At 29.4% G+C, this 21,628-nt stretch overlaps 2 protein-coding genes across 2 annotated transcripts; both read left to right on the top strand.

Moving 5' to 3' along the window:
* The first annotated feature begins 8,978 nt into the window (after nt 1-8,978).
* LOC107005451 (1-aminocyclopropane-1-carboxylate oxidase 2) lies at nt 8,979-11,824 on the top strand. The gene is made up of 4 exons (XM_015204051.2): nt 8,979-9,212; nt 9,550-9,776; nt 10,639-10,972; nt 11,342-11,824. Exons 1-4 carry the CDS (start codon nt 9,108-9,110, stop codon nt 11,624-11,626), a joined length of 951 nt encoding a protein of 316 aa, XP_015059537.1. The 5' UTR covers nt 8,979-9,107; the 3' UTR covers nt 11,627-11,824.
* A 3,798-nt stretch (nt 11,825-15,622) lies between these two features.
* LOC107007606 (growth hormone-regulated TBC protein 1-like) lies at nt 15,623-21,572 on the top strand. The gene is made up of 8 exons (XM_027913350.1): nt 15,623-16,111; nt 16,145-16,647; nt 17,545-17,661; nt 20,032-20,210; nt 20,305-20,398; nt 20,533-20,610; nt 20,742-20,843; nt 21,166-21,572. Exons 2-8 carry the CDS (start codon nt 16,171-16,173, stop codon nt 21,301-21,303), a joined length of 1,185 nt encoding a protein of 394 aa, XP_027769151.1. The 5' UTR covers nt 15,623-16,111; nt 16,145-16,170; the 3' UTR covers nt 21,304-21,572.
* Nucleotides 21,573-21,628: the final 56 nt, after the last annotated feature.

The following is a 21,628-nucleotide window of genomic DNA, read 5'->3' as shown; positions in this document are numbered from 1 at the left end:
TCAGAAAGGATAACGTCACTGCATGTGTCACCACGACGATGAATCTTGATGCCTCATTTCATCACCTTCATATACATGAATCTCTATGACTTGTAACACCATTGCTTCTTGGTCCAGTACATCCATGGATATAATTAGAAGATAACTAAGAAAAATCACAAAAGCTTGAAAATAACCATATATTTTTTTTTTGTTCTCACTTTAACCTAACTTGGAATATGGTGTAATGAGAAAATAAATGTGCAAATGGGGTGGGTATTTTATAGATAAAATAAAGTGTTTGGTTATGATAAGAAGTAAAGTGCTGGTTGAGAGTATAATTGAGCATTCAATTAAATGTGTGGTTGATGTGTCATTTTCTTTAAAAGAAGAAGGGACAAAAGGGAGGTAATGGGAGTTAGATATTTAGGTTCTACCAAAAGAACATACTAGTCTTATTCATGGAGATATAATATCAGAGACGGATTCAGACGAATGTAATAGATATTTACGTAATTTTATCAAAAGAATCGAAGGTTTTATCGAATATAATCTTTCAAGGTATGAGTAGGGTCTGGATATATTATACTCTTCGACCTTCTCAGACTTCATTTGTGAGATTATACTGAATATGTTGTTATTGTTATTGTTGTAATTAAAATGAATCCGATAAAGGTAGGAGTAAGGTGTGCCTCATCGGACTTCATTTGTTGAATAATTCTAAGTATGTTGTCGTTGTTGTTACTACGGACTGAGTCTCATAAACTTCAAATCTAGACTCTACCTATGCTTGTTAATACTCGTTCTTCGAAGGCGTTTGGACATGAATTGGTTCATATTGTTTTTGAACATGAAAAAACTTTTCAAGTTATGATAGTGAAAACTTGACAAATTTCATACTTCAAATTTGATAAACAAATACTTATTTGAAATAATCTCCAAATATTAATTCAATTTTATTGTTTATACTACCTAGAATAATATGAGATATTTGAAAGTTGGAAAATATTAAATACACAACACAAAATAACCAAAAAAAAAAAACATGTATTTGAGTTAGACAAAAATTGTAAATAAAAAAAAAGTTGTTTTAACAAATTAGTGAATGTTAGTAAATAATGGAGTCAACAATCACCATAAGAAGCTAGACAAAAAATTGTACCTCTTCTCTATTTTCTTTCACCATTATTCTTCTAACCTTTTCTCTTTTTGACTTTTAATATAACCGATAGTTACTTTCTTCGTTTCAATTTACATAACATTTTTCGGATTTTGAAATTCGATTAAATTTATTTTTATTGTAATTTTTTAATATTTTGAATTATCTATTATTATAACTTATAGTACTTTTTACGTAGTTTATAAATCCATAAATTTCATTTCAAAAAAAAATTAAAGATTCTATGCATAAATTATCGATCAAACCTAAACTGTTTGACTTTCGAAAAATAAAAAGCGTCACATAAATTGAAGCAACGAGAGTATTACATTTAGAGGTGTCATATAGTGTTGAATTTAAACATATAAAAATGAATTGCGTTAATAAATAAACAGATGTAAAAGTTTAGAATGAAGTAAGATAAAAGAAATGAATTCTATATAACTATTGTTTTTATACTTAGTTCAAGTTAGTCAATGTAATTACTTAAAATTTCATAAACCCAAAATATAACTATGTTTTTGTAAAAAAAAAAAGGTATTTAATTATAGCTATATATTAAATATCATAAATATAATTAAAATATTTATATACATCACATAATTTTTCTTTTTAATTATTATTGTACGTACAGAGACAAAAAGAATAGGTGGAGTTGATCAGTGGTGTCTTTAATAAAGAAACCAAAAATAGCAAATAAGCAGAAGTATATAGACTATATATTATAATAATAATAATATAGAGAGAAGGTATGCATTAAATTCATTTTTTGGAAGATTTTGACCAGAAAATTAAATGAGACAGAAGAATGAAAGTGACATAACATAAATAATGACAAATATTTATTTATATATCCGATATCATATTAAATTATTTTGGTTTACTGTTATTAAATAACTCGTTTGATTTTTAAAAAAGTAATTATATTTGGTGTTTGATATTCGAATTGATGCCTCTCCAAATTCAGATACACATCGAAATATTATAAATTAAGCAAAAAAAAAATCTAAAAAATAATTATTATGAATGAAAGAGACAAAAACACTATATAGCATATACAAATTTCCGCCATATTGATTTAGTATGAATATCGAGTATAGATAATCAAGTTTTTATACATAAATAATTTAGTTAAGTAAGAAAGCATATTAATTAATCATAATTAATATGCAAAAAAAGAATTTAAAAAAATTCATCTAGTAAAATACTTTTTAACAAAGACGATTTTATATTAAAATAAAAAAAAATTACATATAATTATTTATTAACATGGTGTAAACGAATGATTAAGTTTTCTCTTATTTATAAAATTAAAAAAAAAATATTAGTTGCAGTGGTTGACCATTCATTTTATTCTTTATTTCATTTCCAAAAAAAAAAAAATACATTTAGCATTAATTTCAGATTCAGTACTGTTTTGTTACCCTTATTCCTATGTTTTAATTGCAAAATTTTGCACAAACTGTCCACATTTTGAAGTATCTCAGAATGGGATATTTCTATATATGTGTCCTTTTATTTAAATATCTTTTTGGAACTATGTTATACCCTCAATAAATAAAGAATCATTATTTTTTTTATCGAAAAATGTTCGATAAAAATAAAAACATAACATGACATATAACATAATTCAGTTTTAATTCGGTGTAAGAATGTAAGTATATTAACAAAGGACACAATTACTCGCATAATCACATGATCAAAAAGATTCATGTTTGAGTATACCAAGCTAAATTTTATACGCGTATATCTGAAATATACGAAAATATTTGAAATTTGCTTGCATAAGTCATACTTTAAATAAAATATGTAACTTTGTATGGAGATTTTAACAACTTCAATGTACTATATTTTGAAGTTAATTTTTAAGTGATAAAACATACACAAAAGAATTTATAAACTTTGATTATGACTTAAATATGAGTTCCAAAATTGGCTATTTGTGCACTTCCTTTAGAAAATTGTTTCAAGTATTGAAAAGTGTAGGCCCATTTAAGCATCTATATTGGGCCTCCGGCCCAAATTCTTTTTTTTTTTGGTTTCTTCTAAAATAATATGTAAATTAATTAGAGAAAATAAATGTTTCTGAACAATTTGATTAAATTTTGTTAAAAGTGAACACTTTTCATTTCTTCTAAATATTTAAAAAAATTTATTCTTGATTTGAGGTAAAAGGTGAAATTTCTGATCTATCTTCTAGAACTTGATTCAAAATTTTAAGGTATAACGTTAATTATTTTTTTGTTCATATTACAATTTTTTTATGTTGGATTTTTAGAATTTAATCTGATAGAAATTTCGTTGATGTATTTTTTATTAGTATTTATTTTCGATTAATTTAAAGGAGCAATATTACTTATATTTAAGGGAAAAAAGTTTGATATATTCCTCAACTTTGTCATTTAGAGTTGATATATTCTTCGTTATAAAAGTAACTCATATATACGCTTACAGTTATATAAATGACTCACATACACCCCTAACATTACAAAAGAAACTCACATATACCATATGAAAAAAATAGTTTTAAATTTATATTTTTGACTTTTAATTTTTTTTTAAAAAAATCATGTAGGGGTATATATGATCCTTCTGACAAAGTTCAAAATATATTGTAATTTTTTTCATACATAAATTTTTTTTTGACTTCTTTAATTATCATTATTAGAGTTTACATATTCTTATATATTAACAAAATGAAAAAGAATTTTTTCACTTTCGTCGAAAGAAGGGGTATATATGAGTTACTATCATAACTGGAGGGTATATATATGAGCTCTAAATGACAAAGTTGAAAATATATCAGATTTTTTTTTTTTCACTTTCGTCGAAAGAAGAGGTATATATGAGTTACTATCATAACTGGAGGGTATATATATGAGCTCTAAATGACAAAGTTGAAAATATATCAGATTATTTTTTCGTATATTTAATGGACTAATAGTATTGACCTACCTAAAAGAGTTGATTGGTCAATATTTTGTGTTCCAAAACTTCAAATAAGAACTTATTTAAAATAGGAATAATACACAAGTATTCCTTCAAACTATACTCGAAATTTCAGAGACACACTTATACTATAATAAGGTCTTATTACCCCCCCCCTAAACTTATTTTACTAATAATTTTCTACCCTTTTCGGCCTACGTGACACTATCTTGTGAATCCAATGCTGATTGACTTTTCTTTTTCAAAATATTGCCACGTAGGCTGAAAATGGATAGAAAATTACTTATAAAGTAAGTTCAAAAGAGTAATAAAACCTTAATATAATACAAGTGTGTCTCTAAAATTTCAGGCATAGATTAAGGGTGTACTTATGCATTTTTCCTTTAAAATAAGATATAAAGAGGATTATTTATTTCCTCTATCTTATCCTTTGAAATTAGGTTGATGTCATATTCACACTTCCTTTTTAATTGTAAAAAATTTGGCAAATAAGCATCGACATTAATTTTCTTGTTTTTAGTCAAACGTGTTGCATGTCTTTGCCACGAGTGAATGGTATAGATTTTAGAGGAAAAAAAATTATAATCACGATGTTTAGGATAGTTTAATCATATCTCGATTAATTATATATAAAATATTATTTTTTTAATTATTAATAAGTGTCAGATAATTACGTTTATTAAATTATTATAGATGAAAAGAATTATCTAATTATGTTTGAAAAGAATTTATCCAATACATTCAATCGATTCGCATCTCAATAAAATAAATGAATAAGTATTAGTGAAATGAGATTAATTATGTGATTAGAAAATTCTTCAATCAGTTTCTGAACTTATTTTCTTATAAAAAAATATTCAAATCTTTTAATCAACCGATTGACCAAGCATAGAAAAATCAAAAGATATTTTCTTAGATTGCTTAATTAAAGAAATTAAATGAAAATTTCTATTAATGGAATTGATCTCCTTGTTTAATTTGTAATCATGCCAAATTTTAATTTCCAAAAATTGCACTAAATTCAATGTTTTTGTGTCATAAACATAACATTGAAAATTAGAAAGTAATTGATACAAACGAATTTATAGTCTAAGAAGATTATCTATACTAATGAATTTATAATTAAGTAATATGTTTGATATAAACATTCAATACAAAAAAATTTTAATTTATTTCAATAGAAGGCATATAATATATGATATTTTTATAATAAAATTTGTTGCAAAAACCACATAATGCACATGCATGGAACATGAAAAAAAACAAGTGGAGACTTAAATCAAAGTTGATAATTGTAATAGTACACACCTTATCATTTTTAATTTTATCTTTTTTGGAATAATTAATAAAGATAAAGATTAAGAATGTTTTAAATTAAAAAACACATGCACCCAATGTCTTTTGTGCATTACATATATGTGATTTTTCTTTTATTAAAAAAAATTATGTTAGAGGTTATAATAATTTGCATGGGGAATATGCAATTATGAAAAATTAGTGGTCATGTGTTTGTTACTTTTGACAATAAAAAAATATTTTTCTGAAAAGTTTTGGGTTTTTGGTACAATGAATGAAAACTTGATTAAAAATTCTTAAAATTATATATTTTTAAAAAACATTTAAATTCTATAAAATTCAAGTTTGAGTGTAAAATAATTGGAACAATCTAATTATAAAGAAGTAGTTATTTGAAATAACCATTAAATAATAACAAAATTTTATGACTAAACGATATATATTTTAAATTAATCGAATCAATAAATTACGAAAATGAAATGATTAAAAAAATAACTTTGTTACAAGATGAGGAAACAAAAGGCACATGACAATCAATCTAGTGACTCTTTTGAAACTTCTAGATTTTAACATATTATTGAATTGTGACAACTTGTTTAATTACTTATAATTAAATACAATAATTACTTATAATTAAATACAAATATTAATTAGATTCTTTTGGAAGACTACTTTTTAGTGCTCATCGAGCATATTTATATATAATTTTTTTTAATGGTCGGTCAAATGGAATTAAAATAAAAGTGAGACAAAAAAAGAAATAATTTAATTAGAATAATTTTTGTGGAAATAATATTAATTTGATAAAAATAGGAGTTGGTATTAGGTAATGACTCAGCTCTTTGTCTTTTAATGTATAGTTTGGGTATATATAAATTCTCCATATATAATTTATATAAATCTCATTATTTTAGATTTAAATTCTTCTTTCAAATATATAAATTATATTACAAGAAGTAAAATAAGTTTTTATTATAATATTTTTACTTTCAGAAATAATTTGATATTTTTCAATTGAAGAAAAAGAATCTCAATTATTCAACCATATTTTTAGTTATCACTGGTTAAATTATAATTTGTAATAAAGTTTGAGAATATTCCACATTAATATATACTCTTTTTTTTAAATCATTGTAAATATATATTTTTTCTTTGTTCTTCCTTTTACACTTCAATGGATTTAAAGTAGTGGGAGAAAGAGCAAACAATTTCTTTTAAAAAAAAAAAAAACAACACCAAAAAGTGTGTAAACAATTCCAAAATGTACATAGGCCAATAATGTATTTTTTTAAATTTTACATTCGATATTAGATATTTATATTAAAATTTGATTAAAGTCAGATTTGCACCGTTAATAATGTGTTAGAGCTTTTTTGCATTAATAAATTTCTTTTTCTAGATAATATTTTCTGACTTTTTTTCCTATCAAGAAGCATGTGGTCCTGTATGGCCTTTTCAATAATTTCATGTGCAATGAAATTGAGAAATAGACAAAAGAAATTATTATTATTTTTTTACTGGATAAATAAGTTTGTAAATTCTAAAGAGTCATACATAAAACATTTTCATAATTTTATTCAATAGTCATATAATTCATAAAAAGCAATCGCTTGCAAGAATTTATTTATTTTTATAAATTTAATTTCGATAAATTTGTAAATTATAAAATTTGTTTGTGCCGATTGAACCTTTTAGAATTGTTTCTTTCCGAGAATCAAAATATTTGTGCAAAATAAGAAATGTCAAAAGAAAAAAAAAATAAACAAAAGTTCTAGTTATGTAGTGAATTCTGAATTTTTTTTTCTCTAAATCGAATCTGTTTACACTAAAATTACTCATTAATGGTTGATTAAATTGGATAAATTCATAATTGAAAATAAAAGGTTTCGGTGATGGAGGGAAATGACAGATCTAAAAGTTTGTTTACTAGTTAACGTGAAACCAGTAATTTTTGTTTGAATCTTAGATCTATTAAATAGTTACACACATTTTAATATGAACCATATTGTGGTACTAATGTCGCTCTAGATTAGTACGTAATCGAGTATTGTCTAGTCTCCCTTGTTACTAATTACCCGCATACTATCTTATTACATTACATATTGTTTCGTTTACTTCCACTTATGTATCATATATATTTTATTGCTACATACTATTTTCTTCTCTCCAGTATATCCAGCATGACTGATTCACTATTATATTTTTCTTTCTCATACTTGATTTTATTATGATTTACTATAATCTATCAATAACAACTTATTTACCTTCACAATGTATAATCAAAATTACGTACATATCAATTACTTGATATTTTTTTACTCGTTAATATTATTTTTTAATAATCGCAACTAACATACTTACGACTAATAAAATATAAATGGCTTTTCTCACTTGTTTGAAGCCATATAAGTTTTTCTTCAATCTACATCGATATAAGTTCTTGGTCAAAGATTGCATATTCTAGATATATGCTTTATAATTAAGAAAAAAAAGGGAATTAGTTAAGATAAATTTCTACAATTAATTATACAAAAGTTAGGTCGATGAAAAAGTGGATGACAAAGCAAAAAAAGAAAAAAAATACAACTATGATATGTTCAAAATTCAAATATTTAGTCAAGAATAGTTACTAACAATCAACTTTTTTGTTTTGAAATCAATTTTGTTTATCATTCTATTTCATATTTTTTTTAAATAACAATATTTTTATTAATAATAGTTAAATAATATTCAAACAAACGTTATCGTTATAAGGTCTTTGACTATATTAAAGAAACTTCCATGGGGCAAATGTGCAGCCCTAAAAATGTGAATTGTGTGTTAACTTTTTAATAGTATCCTTTTGTCAAATTGAACCAAACATTTTATAATGACACATGAAAAAAAAAATTAAACAAAAAAATTTAGTCAAATTGATCAAAATTTAGCCACTAGAAAATGGGTCCAAATTCTAATTGTCCCAACTCTAATGGGGTAGATCAGAAGACTATTGGAAGATTACTAGGTATATGTCACTTTCGATCGATATAAATATTGAATAATTTTATCAATTTAGCATTTAAATAAGAGCAAAAATAAAGTGTTAGGCAGAATTCGATGGCCTAATTTAAACTCTATATTTATCTTAAAAACTCATAGAACGTATTTTGAAAATTAAATAATTTAATAAACTAAGATATTTCCCTTAATTAGGAGGATTGAGCAAAAGGTAATATATATAATCAGAAAAATCATTTTCATCTTAAAAATATAATTTTTCAACGACCATAATTCAATTGAACCACATGTATCTAGCTTCCTCTTTGAGCTTAAGCAGATGAAATAAGAACTTAAAAAAATAATTATGTAATTTTCGTTATCTATATTAAAGTTAAACTAAATATAAATTTACCCAAAAAAAATTCATAATAAATATAAAGTAATCCCCAATAAAGTGATTACATATTGAGAACCCAAAATTATTATATTTCTACTGAAATTTAACTTTTATTAGTTAATCCATTGGCCACAACCTTGTGTGGAATACCACTAGTCAATTATTATATATTCCCTACTAGCTATATATGATTTATTTCCCTATAAATACCCAAACAAAGCCTCAATCTTTTACACACACACCAAAAAAAGAAACTCACTTTCAATATATTCCATCTTTTTATTCCACACACTATTTACTCTAAAAAGAAAAAAAAAACATTTCTTCCATTTCTTCAAGAAATTAAAAATGGAGAATTTCCCAATTATCAACTTGGAAAAACTCAATGGTGTTGAGAGAGTAGCCACAATGGAAAAGATTAATGATGCTTGTGAAAATTGGGGCTTCTTTGAGGTACAATATTTACAAACAAAAGTATTCGATTATTATAAAAACATCATATCGATATATTTTTAATATTGAATCACGATTCATTAAAATAAATTCTCTTATGTCTTTTTTTTTAAAAAAAATGTGCCTTTATGGCCTTTGTGAGTGGAGCTAGAGTGTCCACCTCCGATTCAAATTCTGTATTTATCTTTTAAATATATATATTATTAACTTAAAACCTAATATTATAATTTCAGATTCTGATTCTGACCCCTGGTCTTATTTCATAAAAATGTACCAAGGTTTTTTTTTTTTTATGTAATATTGAAAATAATATATACATTTTTTTTTAAATGTATAGTTGGTGAACCATGGAATCCCTCATGAAGTGATGGACACTGTGGAGAAATTAACAAAGGGACATTACAAGAAGTGTATGGAACAAAGATTTAAAGAATTGGTTGCTAAGAAAGGACTTGAAGGTGTTGAAGTTGAGGTTACTGATATGGATTGGGAAAGTACTTTTTTCTTGAGGCATCTCCCTTCTTCTAATATCTCTCAACTACCTGATCTTGATGATGTATATAGGTAAACTTCTCAATCTAACGTTACGTGATTTTTTTTCATCTGTCTAAATTTCGATCGATGGTGGAGTCACATATAAGAAAGGGGAACTCAATTGAATAATCTTCACCAGAAAATTATAAAAACAAACTTTCGCGTAAACTTTCGCTATTATAAAATCTTGAATTTTTTTTTCATAACATACATATAGGTTTAAATCTCAAGTTAATATTTTTAAATATTTTTCTGAACCTTGTATTAAAATTTATGTCTACATCATTATCTGAATTGATAAAAAATATATAATAGATTTTATGAACTAATTAAAGTGCGCACAAACTAATACGGATATATTTTATTATAAAAGTAACATGATTTATAAGTGATAAGTGTCCAAACTTTGCCAGCCTTGATTGACCAAGATCCCAAATTATGAGTTATTTTAGTAGGACAACAATGATTTTTTTTTTTAAAACTATAAGTCTATATATAGATTTCCACCTTCTACCCCTTATTTTATTATATATATTTAATTTGTCTTCTTTTGATGTGTGTGGTTGGGGGTTCCACATGTACTTTGGACTGAGACTTGACCACTAATAGAACTACCATAATTAACTAAGAACTATAGTAAGATCACTTCAAAGAAAATTAGAATTATAATTAAAAAATCATCGTTAATCTTTTTTAGCGATGAATTATTAAAAGATCTTATCAGCAACGGTCTATTTAGAGACAAAATGATAAAAATCATAGTTAATATCTATTTTTTGTATAATACATAGTTTAGAGACAGAGATGGAGTGTCATAAGGTGTAAAGTGTTCATTTGAAATTTCTCATAGTAAAATTCTGGCTCGATCGCTGATATTGTTCATATGATGTAGGGAAGTTATGAGGGATTTTGCTAAAAGATTAGAGAAGTTAGCAGAAGAACTCTTGGATTTGCTTTGTGAAAATCTCGGACTAGAAAAAAGTTACTTGAAAAATACATTTTATGGCTCAAAAGGTCCAAATTTTGGGACTAAAGTAAGTAACTATCCACCATGTCCAAAACCTGATTTAATAAAGGGGTTGCGTGCACATACTGATGCTGGTGGCATAATACTTCTCTTCCAAGATGACAAGGTGAGTGGCCTACAACTCCTCAAAGACGGTCGATGGATCGATGTCCCTCCCATGCGCCACTCCATCGTGGTTAACCTAGGTGACCAACTCGAGGTAAAAAATCTTTAAAATATCTTGTTTGACGTTTACTTTATCTGAAATTTAACTTTTATATGTTGATAATATACTTAGAACAAAGAAGGTTTGAGTCAGAATGAGTTTTTGTTAGGTTGAGCCCTAATGTGTTTGGATCATACATGTGGACTACAAATTGAAATATGTTCACATTTTCATACCTTGAGCATATAAGAGTCTCTTATTGTGAAGTGGTCCGTGAAGGTTAAGCAAGCAGATACATATAATTGTCCATAATAAGTCGTACTAGCGACTAAGCAACCTGATATAACATGTTAACATTACATTGATAGTATAAATCATAACTCTTTATACTATTGATGTATATAAGCTAAATCATTTAAACAGGTCATCACGAACGGGAAGTACAAGAGTGTGATGCACAGAGTGATCGCACAAAAAGACGGGACTCGGATGTCATTAGCATCCTTCTACAATCCAGGAAATGATGCATTGATCTATCCAGCACCAGCTCTAGTTGATAAAGAGGCAGAGGAACATAACAAACAAGTTTACCCTAAATTTATGTTTGATGATTACATGAAGTTATATGCTAATCTCAAATTTCAAGCCAAAGAGCCAAGATTTGAAGCCATGAAAGCTATGGAAAGTGATCCAATTGCAATTGCTTAGATTAAAAATTAAAAAAATTGGAAGAAAATTATTTGTTATTGACATACATTATTTGTTTTTTTTGAAGTATAGTGGAATTTATATATTTTTATTACAAAGTGTGTGTCCCTACTACATGTGTGGTAAAGAGGACTAAAGTTTGTATCTTACACATATTTTAATACCCAAAAATGAGATGTGTTTCTGTTTTTCTCATTAGTTTTTCCTTAATTTTGTTTTTCTAATTTACAATATGCTTGAAATTCTCTATACAGTGTAATTTTTTAGCTAAAGCCCGTTGATCAAAGGTAGCTTCGCCGCTAGTGTAAGAAGAGAGTATATGTCAAGAATCTACAAATAGGACCACCGATGGACCATTATGTCATTTTCACTGTTTCAATTTAATTGAATACTTGTTTGTCTCAGCATGAAATGTTTAAAAAAAAATTGAAGACTTTAAAAGTTATGATTTTTAATTATGTCATGACATTCAGATGATTATAATTTTTTTTTTAAAATTTTCATCTTAAACATGTTATAACATTAGGAATTATGGTTATAAGAGCTTATCATTAAGGATAAATAAATAAAAGAAAATAAATTAAAGTTAAATTTAAGTTGAATCCTCTATTTGGGCCTGTAATTTGGAGCCCAGAACTAGATAGTTCAGATTAATCAAATGGGCCTAGTAACTTAACTACTAGAAAACGTACAAGGCCCATTAAAACTTCTTTTTTTAAAAAATAAAATAAAATGTTATTCGATATTGCATAAGACTCATTAAAAGGATAACGGAATTTTTCTCCATACTCAAAGCTTTGATTAAAGGTGAAGGAATCTCAACTATCTCGTATAAATATGGAGAAGTATATATTTGGCAGGTTGCTAGACCTTTTATCTATTTAAATTATTATTATTTTCGGACTTTCATTTTTCCATAATGTTTGGCTCATTTTTGGGACCATTTTTTTTTTTTACCTATTTTAAATATATTTTCTTAGTACTTGATGACAAAATTTGAACTTACTATCAAGACGTTTGGAAAATAATACTGTGATTTTGACAATGAATGTATTGGCCTACCACTAAAAGTTTGAAAACATGCCCTCGTTACACGAGTTTTGCATTTTGTAGAGTGAGTGGGAAAAAAAATTCGACAACTTTATAAGGTTTTACAACATTTTTGCCCAAAGACGTTGGAATTTTGGATCACCTAAAAAGATTGTGGACTATAGCACACGAAAATGAGGGGATTACCTGCTTCAGGGCTCGTTTGACCTTCGAAATGGTCTGTTTTGGTCGTTAGGGTCAGCTGGATCCATAGATAACATCTTAATAGACGTCCATGAAAAAATTGGGCAAACAAGACATGGAATTCAGGATCACCAAAAATTCATGGACTATAGTACACGAAAATCGGCAAAATGGAGTATAACTGCTTCGGGGCTCGTTTGACCTTGAAAATGGTCCATGTTGGCAGTTAGGGTCAACTGGTTTCATAGCTAATGTCTTAAAGGAAGTCCACAAAAAATTTGGGCAAAAAAGACGTCAGAATTTCAAATCACCAAAAATTCAGCATACGAAAATCGGTAAAATGGGGGTTTATCTACTTTGGTACTTGTTTGACCTTCAAATGGATCGTTTTGGCCATCAAGGCTAACTGGATCCACAATTAACGTCTTAACGGACGTGCACAAAAAATTTGGGCAAAAAAGACGTCGGAATACTGGATCACCCAAAAAAATCGTGGACTATAACACACGAAAATCGATAAAATAAGGGGTTTACCTGCTCCGGGGCTTGTTTGACCTTCAAAATAATTCATTTTGGTCGTCATGGCCAATTGACTCTATAGATAATGTCTTAACGAACGTCCATGAAAATTTTGGGCAAAAAAACGTCGAATTTCTAGATTATCAAAAAACCATGGACTATACACAAAAAATGATAAAATAGGGAATACCTACTTTGAGGCTCGTTTGACCTTGAAAATGGGTCGTTTTGGCCATCGGGGCCAACTGGCTCCATAACTAACGTCTTAACGAATGTCCACAAAAAATTTGGGCTAAAAAGTCATCAAAATTTTGGATCACCAAAAATTCATGGACTATAGCACACGAAAATTGATAGAATAGGATTTTACCTGCTTCGGGACTCGTTTGACCTTCAAAATGGGTTGTTTTGGCTGTCAGCGCCAACTACTCCATAGCTAACGTCTTAACAAATGTACACAAAACATTGGGGCAAAAAAGACGTCAGAGTTATTGATCACCAAAAAAGATCATGGACTATAGCACACGAAAATCGGTAAAATGAGATGACCAAAATTTTTCATGAACGTCTGTTACGACGTTGGCAATGTGTCCAGTTCATCCCGCGGGAGAAACAAACATATTTTCATGTTTATACGAGCCCCAAAGCAGGTAAAGACAATTTTTTATGCTTTCCCTGTGCTATATAGCTCATGGAATTTTTTTGATCCTGAATTCCAGAAATGAAATGACCAAAATTTTTCATGGACGTCAATTAAGATGTTGACAATGTATCTAGTTCATCCCACAGTAAAACGGGCACATTTTAAGGTTCAAACGACTCTAAAGCAAGTAAACGAAGATTTTGTCGATTTTCATGTGCTATAGTCCATGAATTTTTGTGATCCGGAGTTTCTAAAACGAAATGGCCAAAATTTTTCATGGACGTCCGTTTTGTCGCTGACAATGTATCCAGTTCGTCTCGCGGGGAAAACAAGTACATCTTTAAGTTCAAACGAGCCCAAAGAAAGTAAACACATATTTTACCGATTTTTGTGTGCTATAGTCTATGAAATTTTTGTGATTCAAAATTCCTGAAACAAAATGACCAATATTTTTTATAAACGTTCTTTAAGATGTTGGCAATATATTTAACTCGTCCTACGAGAAAAACGAACATATTTTTAAATTGAAACTAGCCCAAAATTGATAGATGTGTTTAGGCGGTAATCCTATTCAAACTACATTCAAATTAGATATTACGTTTTATTGTATTTTATTTTTGTGATGACATTTGGTATAATCTATCAAGGAAAGGACCAAGTAAACAAAATCTTTATTTTAAAAAATATAAATAAATCTTCTTTACGTTGAAATATGACATTGACTAATGATTTTTAGTAGCTCATTGTCCACATCTCTTGAGTGTGAATGGGACAAATGAATAATTAAATGGGGACAAATCCAAAGTTAATAAACTAATTTTTTTTGGGCATAATTTTATTTATAACAATACAATAAGATTAAACATCATACATATATAATGATACTTCAATACAACAATCACAAGATGTTCAGACAATTACAGAAATTTTATTTAAAATTTTAACAAAATACTTAAATAAAATCCAATCCTCTATTTTAAGACGCAAAATTTAAAAATAAATTTCCTTTTTAATAATTATATAAATAAGTTTTGTTAAATTTGAAATAACTAATTTTTTGGTTTTTTACGCATTGTTTGGAGCTCGTAGTGGCATTTCAACTCAATTTGAGTCACACGCTATATGACCTATTCAGGGTGACACTCCCAATAAAATTTACTCAATATCTAGGCTTGAACTCGACCTCTTATTAAGATGAAATAATCTCATCAATTCACCTCAATCCATGTTTTTTTATTATTATTATTAACACTTGGACCATTCAACCAAATGTCTTAGAGGGGTATTTTTGGACAACTATTATCGAACGGAGGGAGTATTAAAAATAAAATTACTCCTCTATTTTAAGACCATAATATGTATTTTTGCTCCTCCTTTAATAATATAAATAAATTTTCTTAAATTTAAAATAACTTTTCTTTTTTCTTATATTAAAGCTCTGACTAAATTTGAATCTCATCTCTCGAGTTTATTCAAGAGTGAACTCCAATAAAATTTTCTTCATATTCGAAATTTGAATCCGACCTCTTATTATGATAAAACAGTCTCACAATTACGCCACAAAGACTAAGTTGTTTTTTTTATTATCACTTAGAACCATTCGACCAAATGTCTTAAGAGGGGGTATTTTTCCTTGCATTTGAATCCTCCCTCTCCAATCATCCAACTTTCCTCTTCATATCCCCATAATTTATCTTCTTTTTCCCTGTTCTTTGTTAAGCCATTTTCCCTATTTTACTATTTGCTTTTTTCCCTTTTTTTTTTGTCTGGGTCCCTCATGTTCATTTTCACCTGGTCAAGAGGTTAATTTTATTGTTTCTATATTCTTTTTGAGGGTTGTGTGATATATCTTTATGTTAATCCACATTTTATTAGTTTATTTCTGCAATTTTTTGCCAAAAAAAAGACCTTTCTTTTGAATTTTTGGATGCCCATTTGTTAAAAAAAGCTCAGTTTTTGCTATTTAATGGTAAAAATTTGGCCTTTCTTTGAATTATTGGATATCCCATGTGTAAAAAAGCTCAATTTTTGCAATTTAATGCTAAAAATTTGACCTTTCTTTGAATTCTTGGATACCTATATGTAAAAAGATTCAATTTTTATACTTTTATGTTAAAGTTGAGAGCTTGTTTTGTGTGAAATCCAAAAAATGTATGGAACCCATAGCAAGAGAGACATGGAGATTGAATATCAATCTCAAGTTCCAATTTTGAGGCCAAGTATACATGCCAGAAGGGCAAAGATTACTGTGAAATTTCAAGATCTGTATGGATTTACTGTTGAAGGGAATGTTGATGATGTTAATGTGTTGAATGAGGTTAGGGAGAAAGTTAGGGAACAAGGGAAAGTTTGGTGGTCATTAGAAGCTAGCAAAGGTGCTAATTGGTATTTGCAAACTCATGTTTCCTCAACCCTTAAAACATCCCTCAAATTCTCTGCTTTGGTGAATGCAATTACTCTCAAGAAGCTCATTAGGAAAGGAATTCCACCTGTTTTGAGGCCTAAGGTGTGGTTTTCACTATCAGGAGCTGCTAAGAAGAAATCGACTGCCCCGGATAGTTATTATGAGGATTTGACAAAGGCTGTACAGGATAAGGTCACACCTGCAACCAAGCAGATTGATCATGTGAGTTTCTTGGTTCAAATATTACATTGTTCCCTTGTGAGACTCAAATGATAGATTTTGGTTTTGTTACTGAGCATGATGTCAGTTTTCTTATGGCTTGGTTAGATTTTGCATTATGCTGAGACTTGATGTTTATTTGAAAGATTTGCTTTTGTTACTTAGCATGTTTTTTTGTGTTTTTTTATATGTTAGTTCTTGGAGTGAAGGGTTAAACACACACTTAAAGTATCCTGGCTTTTCGAGTTTCATACCTGAACTATCTATCAAAACATACCTTAGTTATCAATTTTTCCTTTTCCCTACCTGAATGATGATGATATTTTACGTAGGAAAAGAGAACAATTGATAGTTGAGGTGTGTTTTGATAAATAGTTAAGGTAGGAAACTCTATTAATTGAGATACTTTAGGTGTTTTTTTTTTACCATTAACTCTAGCTCTTTTATGTGTACTGACAGATTAATTGCATTAACGACTGTTACACTCGTAACAACAGCACTAGAGTTTCTTTTTCTCATTGTGGTTGGTTAACTGCATGACATTCTGAACAGGGTTGTATATACACAACAAGAACACCCAGTGTAGGGTTGTATTTATGCTGCCATGATATTTGAAGAGTGAAATTTACTCACCATGCTCTTTTAGGGTCTTTAAACTGATGTTTCCTTGTCTGTGAATAAGTTCTAGGAAGTTTTTTTTTTTTTTAATTTAGAGCGAGAATCACATGTTCTGCACAGTGCAGATATACAACGATTAAAGCTCAGTTAGCTGACGGACAGGATTAGTTCATGTAACTTATTACCAAACTTGTAGTAAATGCTGAAAATTTTGAGATATGTTACATCTTATGTTTTGGTATCGCCACCTTTGTTATTATCGGAATATATTTTTACTTGCAGGACCTTCCACGAACCTTTCCTGGTCACCCCTGGTTGGACACTGCTGAGGGTCATGCTGCCCTTAGGCGGGTCCTTGTTGCCTATTCTTTCCGTGATTCTGATGTTGGCTACTGCCAGGTAGATATGTTTTTTCTTAGTAGAGCAAAAGATATTATTTTGATATTCTATCAGCTTTACATATTCTCCATGCTTCCATGCTTCATGGTGGAGGCCATACCATCATTCTCATAAACATCGGTATAGCTTCCCTTGGTTCTAAACTATTAATCTTTCAGTACGCTTGAATAGGCCCAACTTACAGGAATATGTACGTAATATGATTTTAAGATTGTTAAGATCACCAACTTGAGTATTTCTACATTGGAGAAGTTACCTTCGGTTAGTCCTAGGCTTGTACAATTCTAGAATCATTTATAGTTGAGTTACATAATTCTCTCGGTTTAGAGTCAAAACAGACCACAAATCTCCTGAATTACCTCTTGGTTTCTCTTGTTCAATGTGTGGTAGACAGTGATACATTAGTCATAACTTACTAGTGCTCAAGGATGAATTTTAATGCATAGTGTGAACACATCCTACCCCCCAGACCCCACTTGTGGGATTAACGGGGTATGTTGCTGTTGTAGTGCTTGTTTAGCACTACGTCTTTGTTAGAACCTCCTTGGGTTAAACTCACAATTTAATCTAGTAGTTAGCATTAAATCCAATAAAACATGCTCTTAATGAAAATGACTACTTAAATGAATATCATGTCAGAAAGTTCAGGTACATCTACTCCATATTGGAGTTAAATGAAACCAAGAGAATACTAGAATTTATCATCAATATGAAGAGTAAAGATTAAAGGAAAGATGAACTTGGCTAGAGAATGTTGTCTTGGCCGTTTCCTTCTTTCATCTCTTTTTAGTGAAGCCTATCCTTAGTTGTCTGTCTTCTCAAATTTCAACTCTAAAACCTTCTTTAAACAACCTTCAAATACACTCTCATGGAGTTTCAATCGATCAAGGAAATACTTCTCTTCTTGAAAGAGTATAAATGTGAAACTGCCTCTGGGCATTACTCGGCTGAAAACCAGTACAACTCTGCTGACATGCTGCACCCATCCACGTCCAAATGCTGGCATAGCTGCAGTGAGCCACTGTCCGATTTGTACTATTTTGGCAGTGTATTTGCTTTGGAATCCAACATAGCTGCACTGGTTCACTACTAATTTTGATGTACCCAAATTATGCTTTATTTCTTCAGTTGGTATCTAGATTTCAAAGCTACAATCCTGTCAAACTTCAAGGTCCAACTCCTCTTGGATTTATGCATTTTCGGTTTTGAAGCTGAATCATAAGATGACCTCTTGATAGCATATTTTTATTCCAAATTGTGCTTTATTTGTTTGGTTGGGATCTTCAAGAGCTACAATCCCCTCAAACTTCAAGGTCAACGCTTCTTTGATTATGCAATTTCTATTCTGAAGTTGAATCATAAGATGACCTCTTGATAGGATTTTATTACATAAATCATCATTCTCCTATTGTATGAAGATTAAGAAAAAAGAAATTGTTCAAGACTTGAAAAACTTTGTGAAACTTGTAAAGGAAAAAAAACATGAAAGGATAATACTACTCCTGTCCCATTTTGCTTGACCTAGTTATTATGTAGAGATTTTGCGTTAGAGTTAGATATTTGTTCTTTTCATTGTTAAATTATATATAAGTAGTGCCTTTCATATAAAATATGAGATACATAACAAATGCTCGACGGTGTATGCAAAATAATCCATGTCAGACCATTAACCAATTATATGAGTATGCCTCAACAATCAATTATCCAATCACAAATCAGTTAGAGTCGGTTACAATAGAAGTGAAATCAGTTGATGAGTGATTAACACTTCCTCAAATTCATGTGTCTTATCAACCAAGTGTGGTTGCGCAAGTCTAAAGTATTCATTCCAATTTCTTTTCTGCTTTTTGACCATGTTGATGATAAAGGTGATGTTTAGTTTTGTTATTGATTTATTCAACATCTCAAGGAACAGATGTTCAAATAGTAATATCTTTAGCATAGTTGCCTTAGGTTCTAAACCAAACTGCATGCAGCATCCAACTCCTAACAATTTTGAAGCATTTTGCACATAAATTTGGCTTCAGTTGTGATTGACTTAGAGAAAGTGATATGGGAACCGACATCAAAAAGTGGTCACTTTGTTTCACCAATACTCCCTCAGTCCCAATATAGTGTCTTTGTTTGATTGGGCATGGAATTTAAGAAATAAAGGAAGACTTTTGAATCTTATGTTCTTAAATTAAATGTGCAGTCCTTCAAATCTTGTGGTCTTAAACTTGTCACATAGAATGTTGGAATTTGAAGACTTATTAAATATAGAAAGAGACGCTTTTTGAGACAGATTAAAAAGGGAAGTAAGAAACTTCACTTGGGACGGAGGGAGTAGTTGGTATGTCGATTTGGTCTAAATCAGTTGATTATTTTCAGGGATTAAACTATGTTGCAGCATTATTATTGCTGGTGATGAAAACCGAAGAAGAGGCTTTCTGGATGATTGCTGTCCTTCTGGAGAATGTGTTAGTCACCGACTGTTATAATAAGAACTTATCTGGATGTCATGTTGAACAAAGAGTGTTCAAGGATCTATTAACCAAAAAATGTCCAAGGTGCTTATAATCTCTTCCATAAGTTTGCTCTTGGCGTGAATATATATTCTGTACTAGTTCTGTTGTTTTCTGATACTGATGAGGAAACGTACAGGATAGCCGCTCATTTGGAGTCACTGGAGTTCGACGTTTCTCTTGTTTGCACCGAATGGTTTCTCTGCCTTTTCGCCAAAAGCTTGCCTTCTGAGGTCAACAAATTTTGTATCATTATCCTCTGTGTGTGTTCGAGTTGCTATGAAATAGACTATGCACTATATGTTCTCATATGAAAACACCAGTGTAATATTGTTTAATGATTCTTCCATCGGTTACTTCATTACAGACAACCTTGCGGGTCTGGGATGTCCTTTTCAATGAAGGTGCAAATCTTCTATTTCATGTGGCATTGGCAATTTTTAAGGTAAATTCTTCCTAATATTAGGCATGTATGATAACTTCATCCGTCATTTTTATTACCTCTCCGAGTTTTTCATCTGCTTAGATCTGAAATTCTAAATGTTAAAACTTATCCTACAATATTCCAATGACTAGATGAACGAAGAAGAGTTGCTGACGGTGCATCATGTTGGGGATGTAATTCATATAATCCAGAGATGCACACATCAACTTTTTGATCCTGATGACTTGTTGACGGTAATATGTTCTCGCTAGGCTCCTGTTCTGTTTATTCTCATTCTTCAAGTACCTACTTAACGATTAAGCCAGAAATGTAATGGCTTTTTCCAATGGAGTTTAGTGTTATAATTAGCGGATCCAGAATTTGAAGTTTATGGGTTTTGAACCTGCAACCGAACCAATAGCTAGTCTTAGTTATTTGGTTTAGTGTTCACAGTTCAAGTATATTTATACACATTTATTGAATTTTCTGATACAAATATGAGGTTTAAGACCACCATTTATACAAATCGTTTCAACCCTGAAAGTGAACCATATTCTTGACAAATATTTTTTTCAGGTTGCTTTTGATCAAATTGGTTTTATGACAACCACTACTATATCAAGACAGAGGAAAAAGCAGGAACCAGCGGTCATGGCAGAGCTTGACCAGAGACTAAGGCGGTTAAATTCCATAAACGCGAGTGATGAACAATAGTTTTGTGATGGAAACCTTATAATTGTAGTATATATATACATGTTGTATCTCTATCAGGGCATGCTGCCCTTATAGGACATCACAACCCTTGTGCTCATAATGCAATGAGCTAAACAACAGCTTGAAGAGTCCTGTTGTGTTTATTTATGTTGATAGATCTTCAAAAGTGTAAATTTTGAACTGTTGTATACTAGTCCTATATTATTTCCCCTTGTTAACTTATCCAGTTTTGCATACTTTCAAGAATGGAATTATGATAGATTGTGTTACTGGTACCATGTCACTAAGCATTTAAATTTTGGCTCCTTGAGAAAGATCATTTGTA

Source organism: Solanum pennellii, chromosome 12 (assembly GCF_001406875.1).
Source record: "Solanum pennellii chromosome 12, SPENNV200".
Taxonomy (NCBI): Eukaryota; Viridiplantae; Streptophyta; class Magnoliopsida; order Solanales; family Solanaceae; genus Solanum; species Solanum pennellii.
The sequence above is the reverse complement of the archived record's forward strand: the minus strand, read 5'-3'. Positions and strand labels throughout refer to the sequence as shown.

Coding starts and splice junctions, on each gene's coding strand:
- LOC107005451 (XM_015204051.2), top strand. CDS start 9,108: ATGGAGAATTTCCCAATTATCAACTTGGAAAAACTCAATGGTGTTGAG. Junction 9,213..9,549: donor AAAATTGGGGCTTCTTTGAG/GTACAATATTTA, acceptor TTAAATGTATAG/TTGGTGAACCATGGAATCCC. Junction 10,973..11,341: donor ACCTAGGTGACCAACTCGAG/GTAAAAAATCTT, acceptor TCATTTAAACAG/GTCATCACGAACGGGAAGTA.
- LOC107007606 (XM_027913350.1), top strand. CDS start 16,171: ATGTATGGAACCCATAGCAAGAGAGACATGGAGATTGAATATCAATCT. Junction 17,662..20,031: donor CTGATGTTGGCTACTGCCAG/GTAGATATGTTT, acceptor GATTATTTTCAG/GGATTAAACTATGTTGCAGC. Junction 20,211..20,304: donor TTAACCAAAAAATGTCCAAG/GTGCTTATAATC, acceptor GGAAACGTACAG/GATAGCCGCTCATTTGGAGT.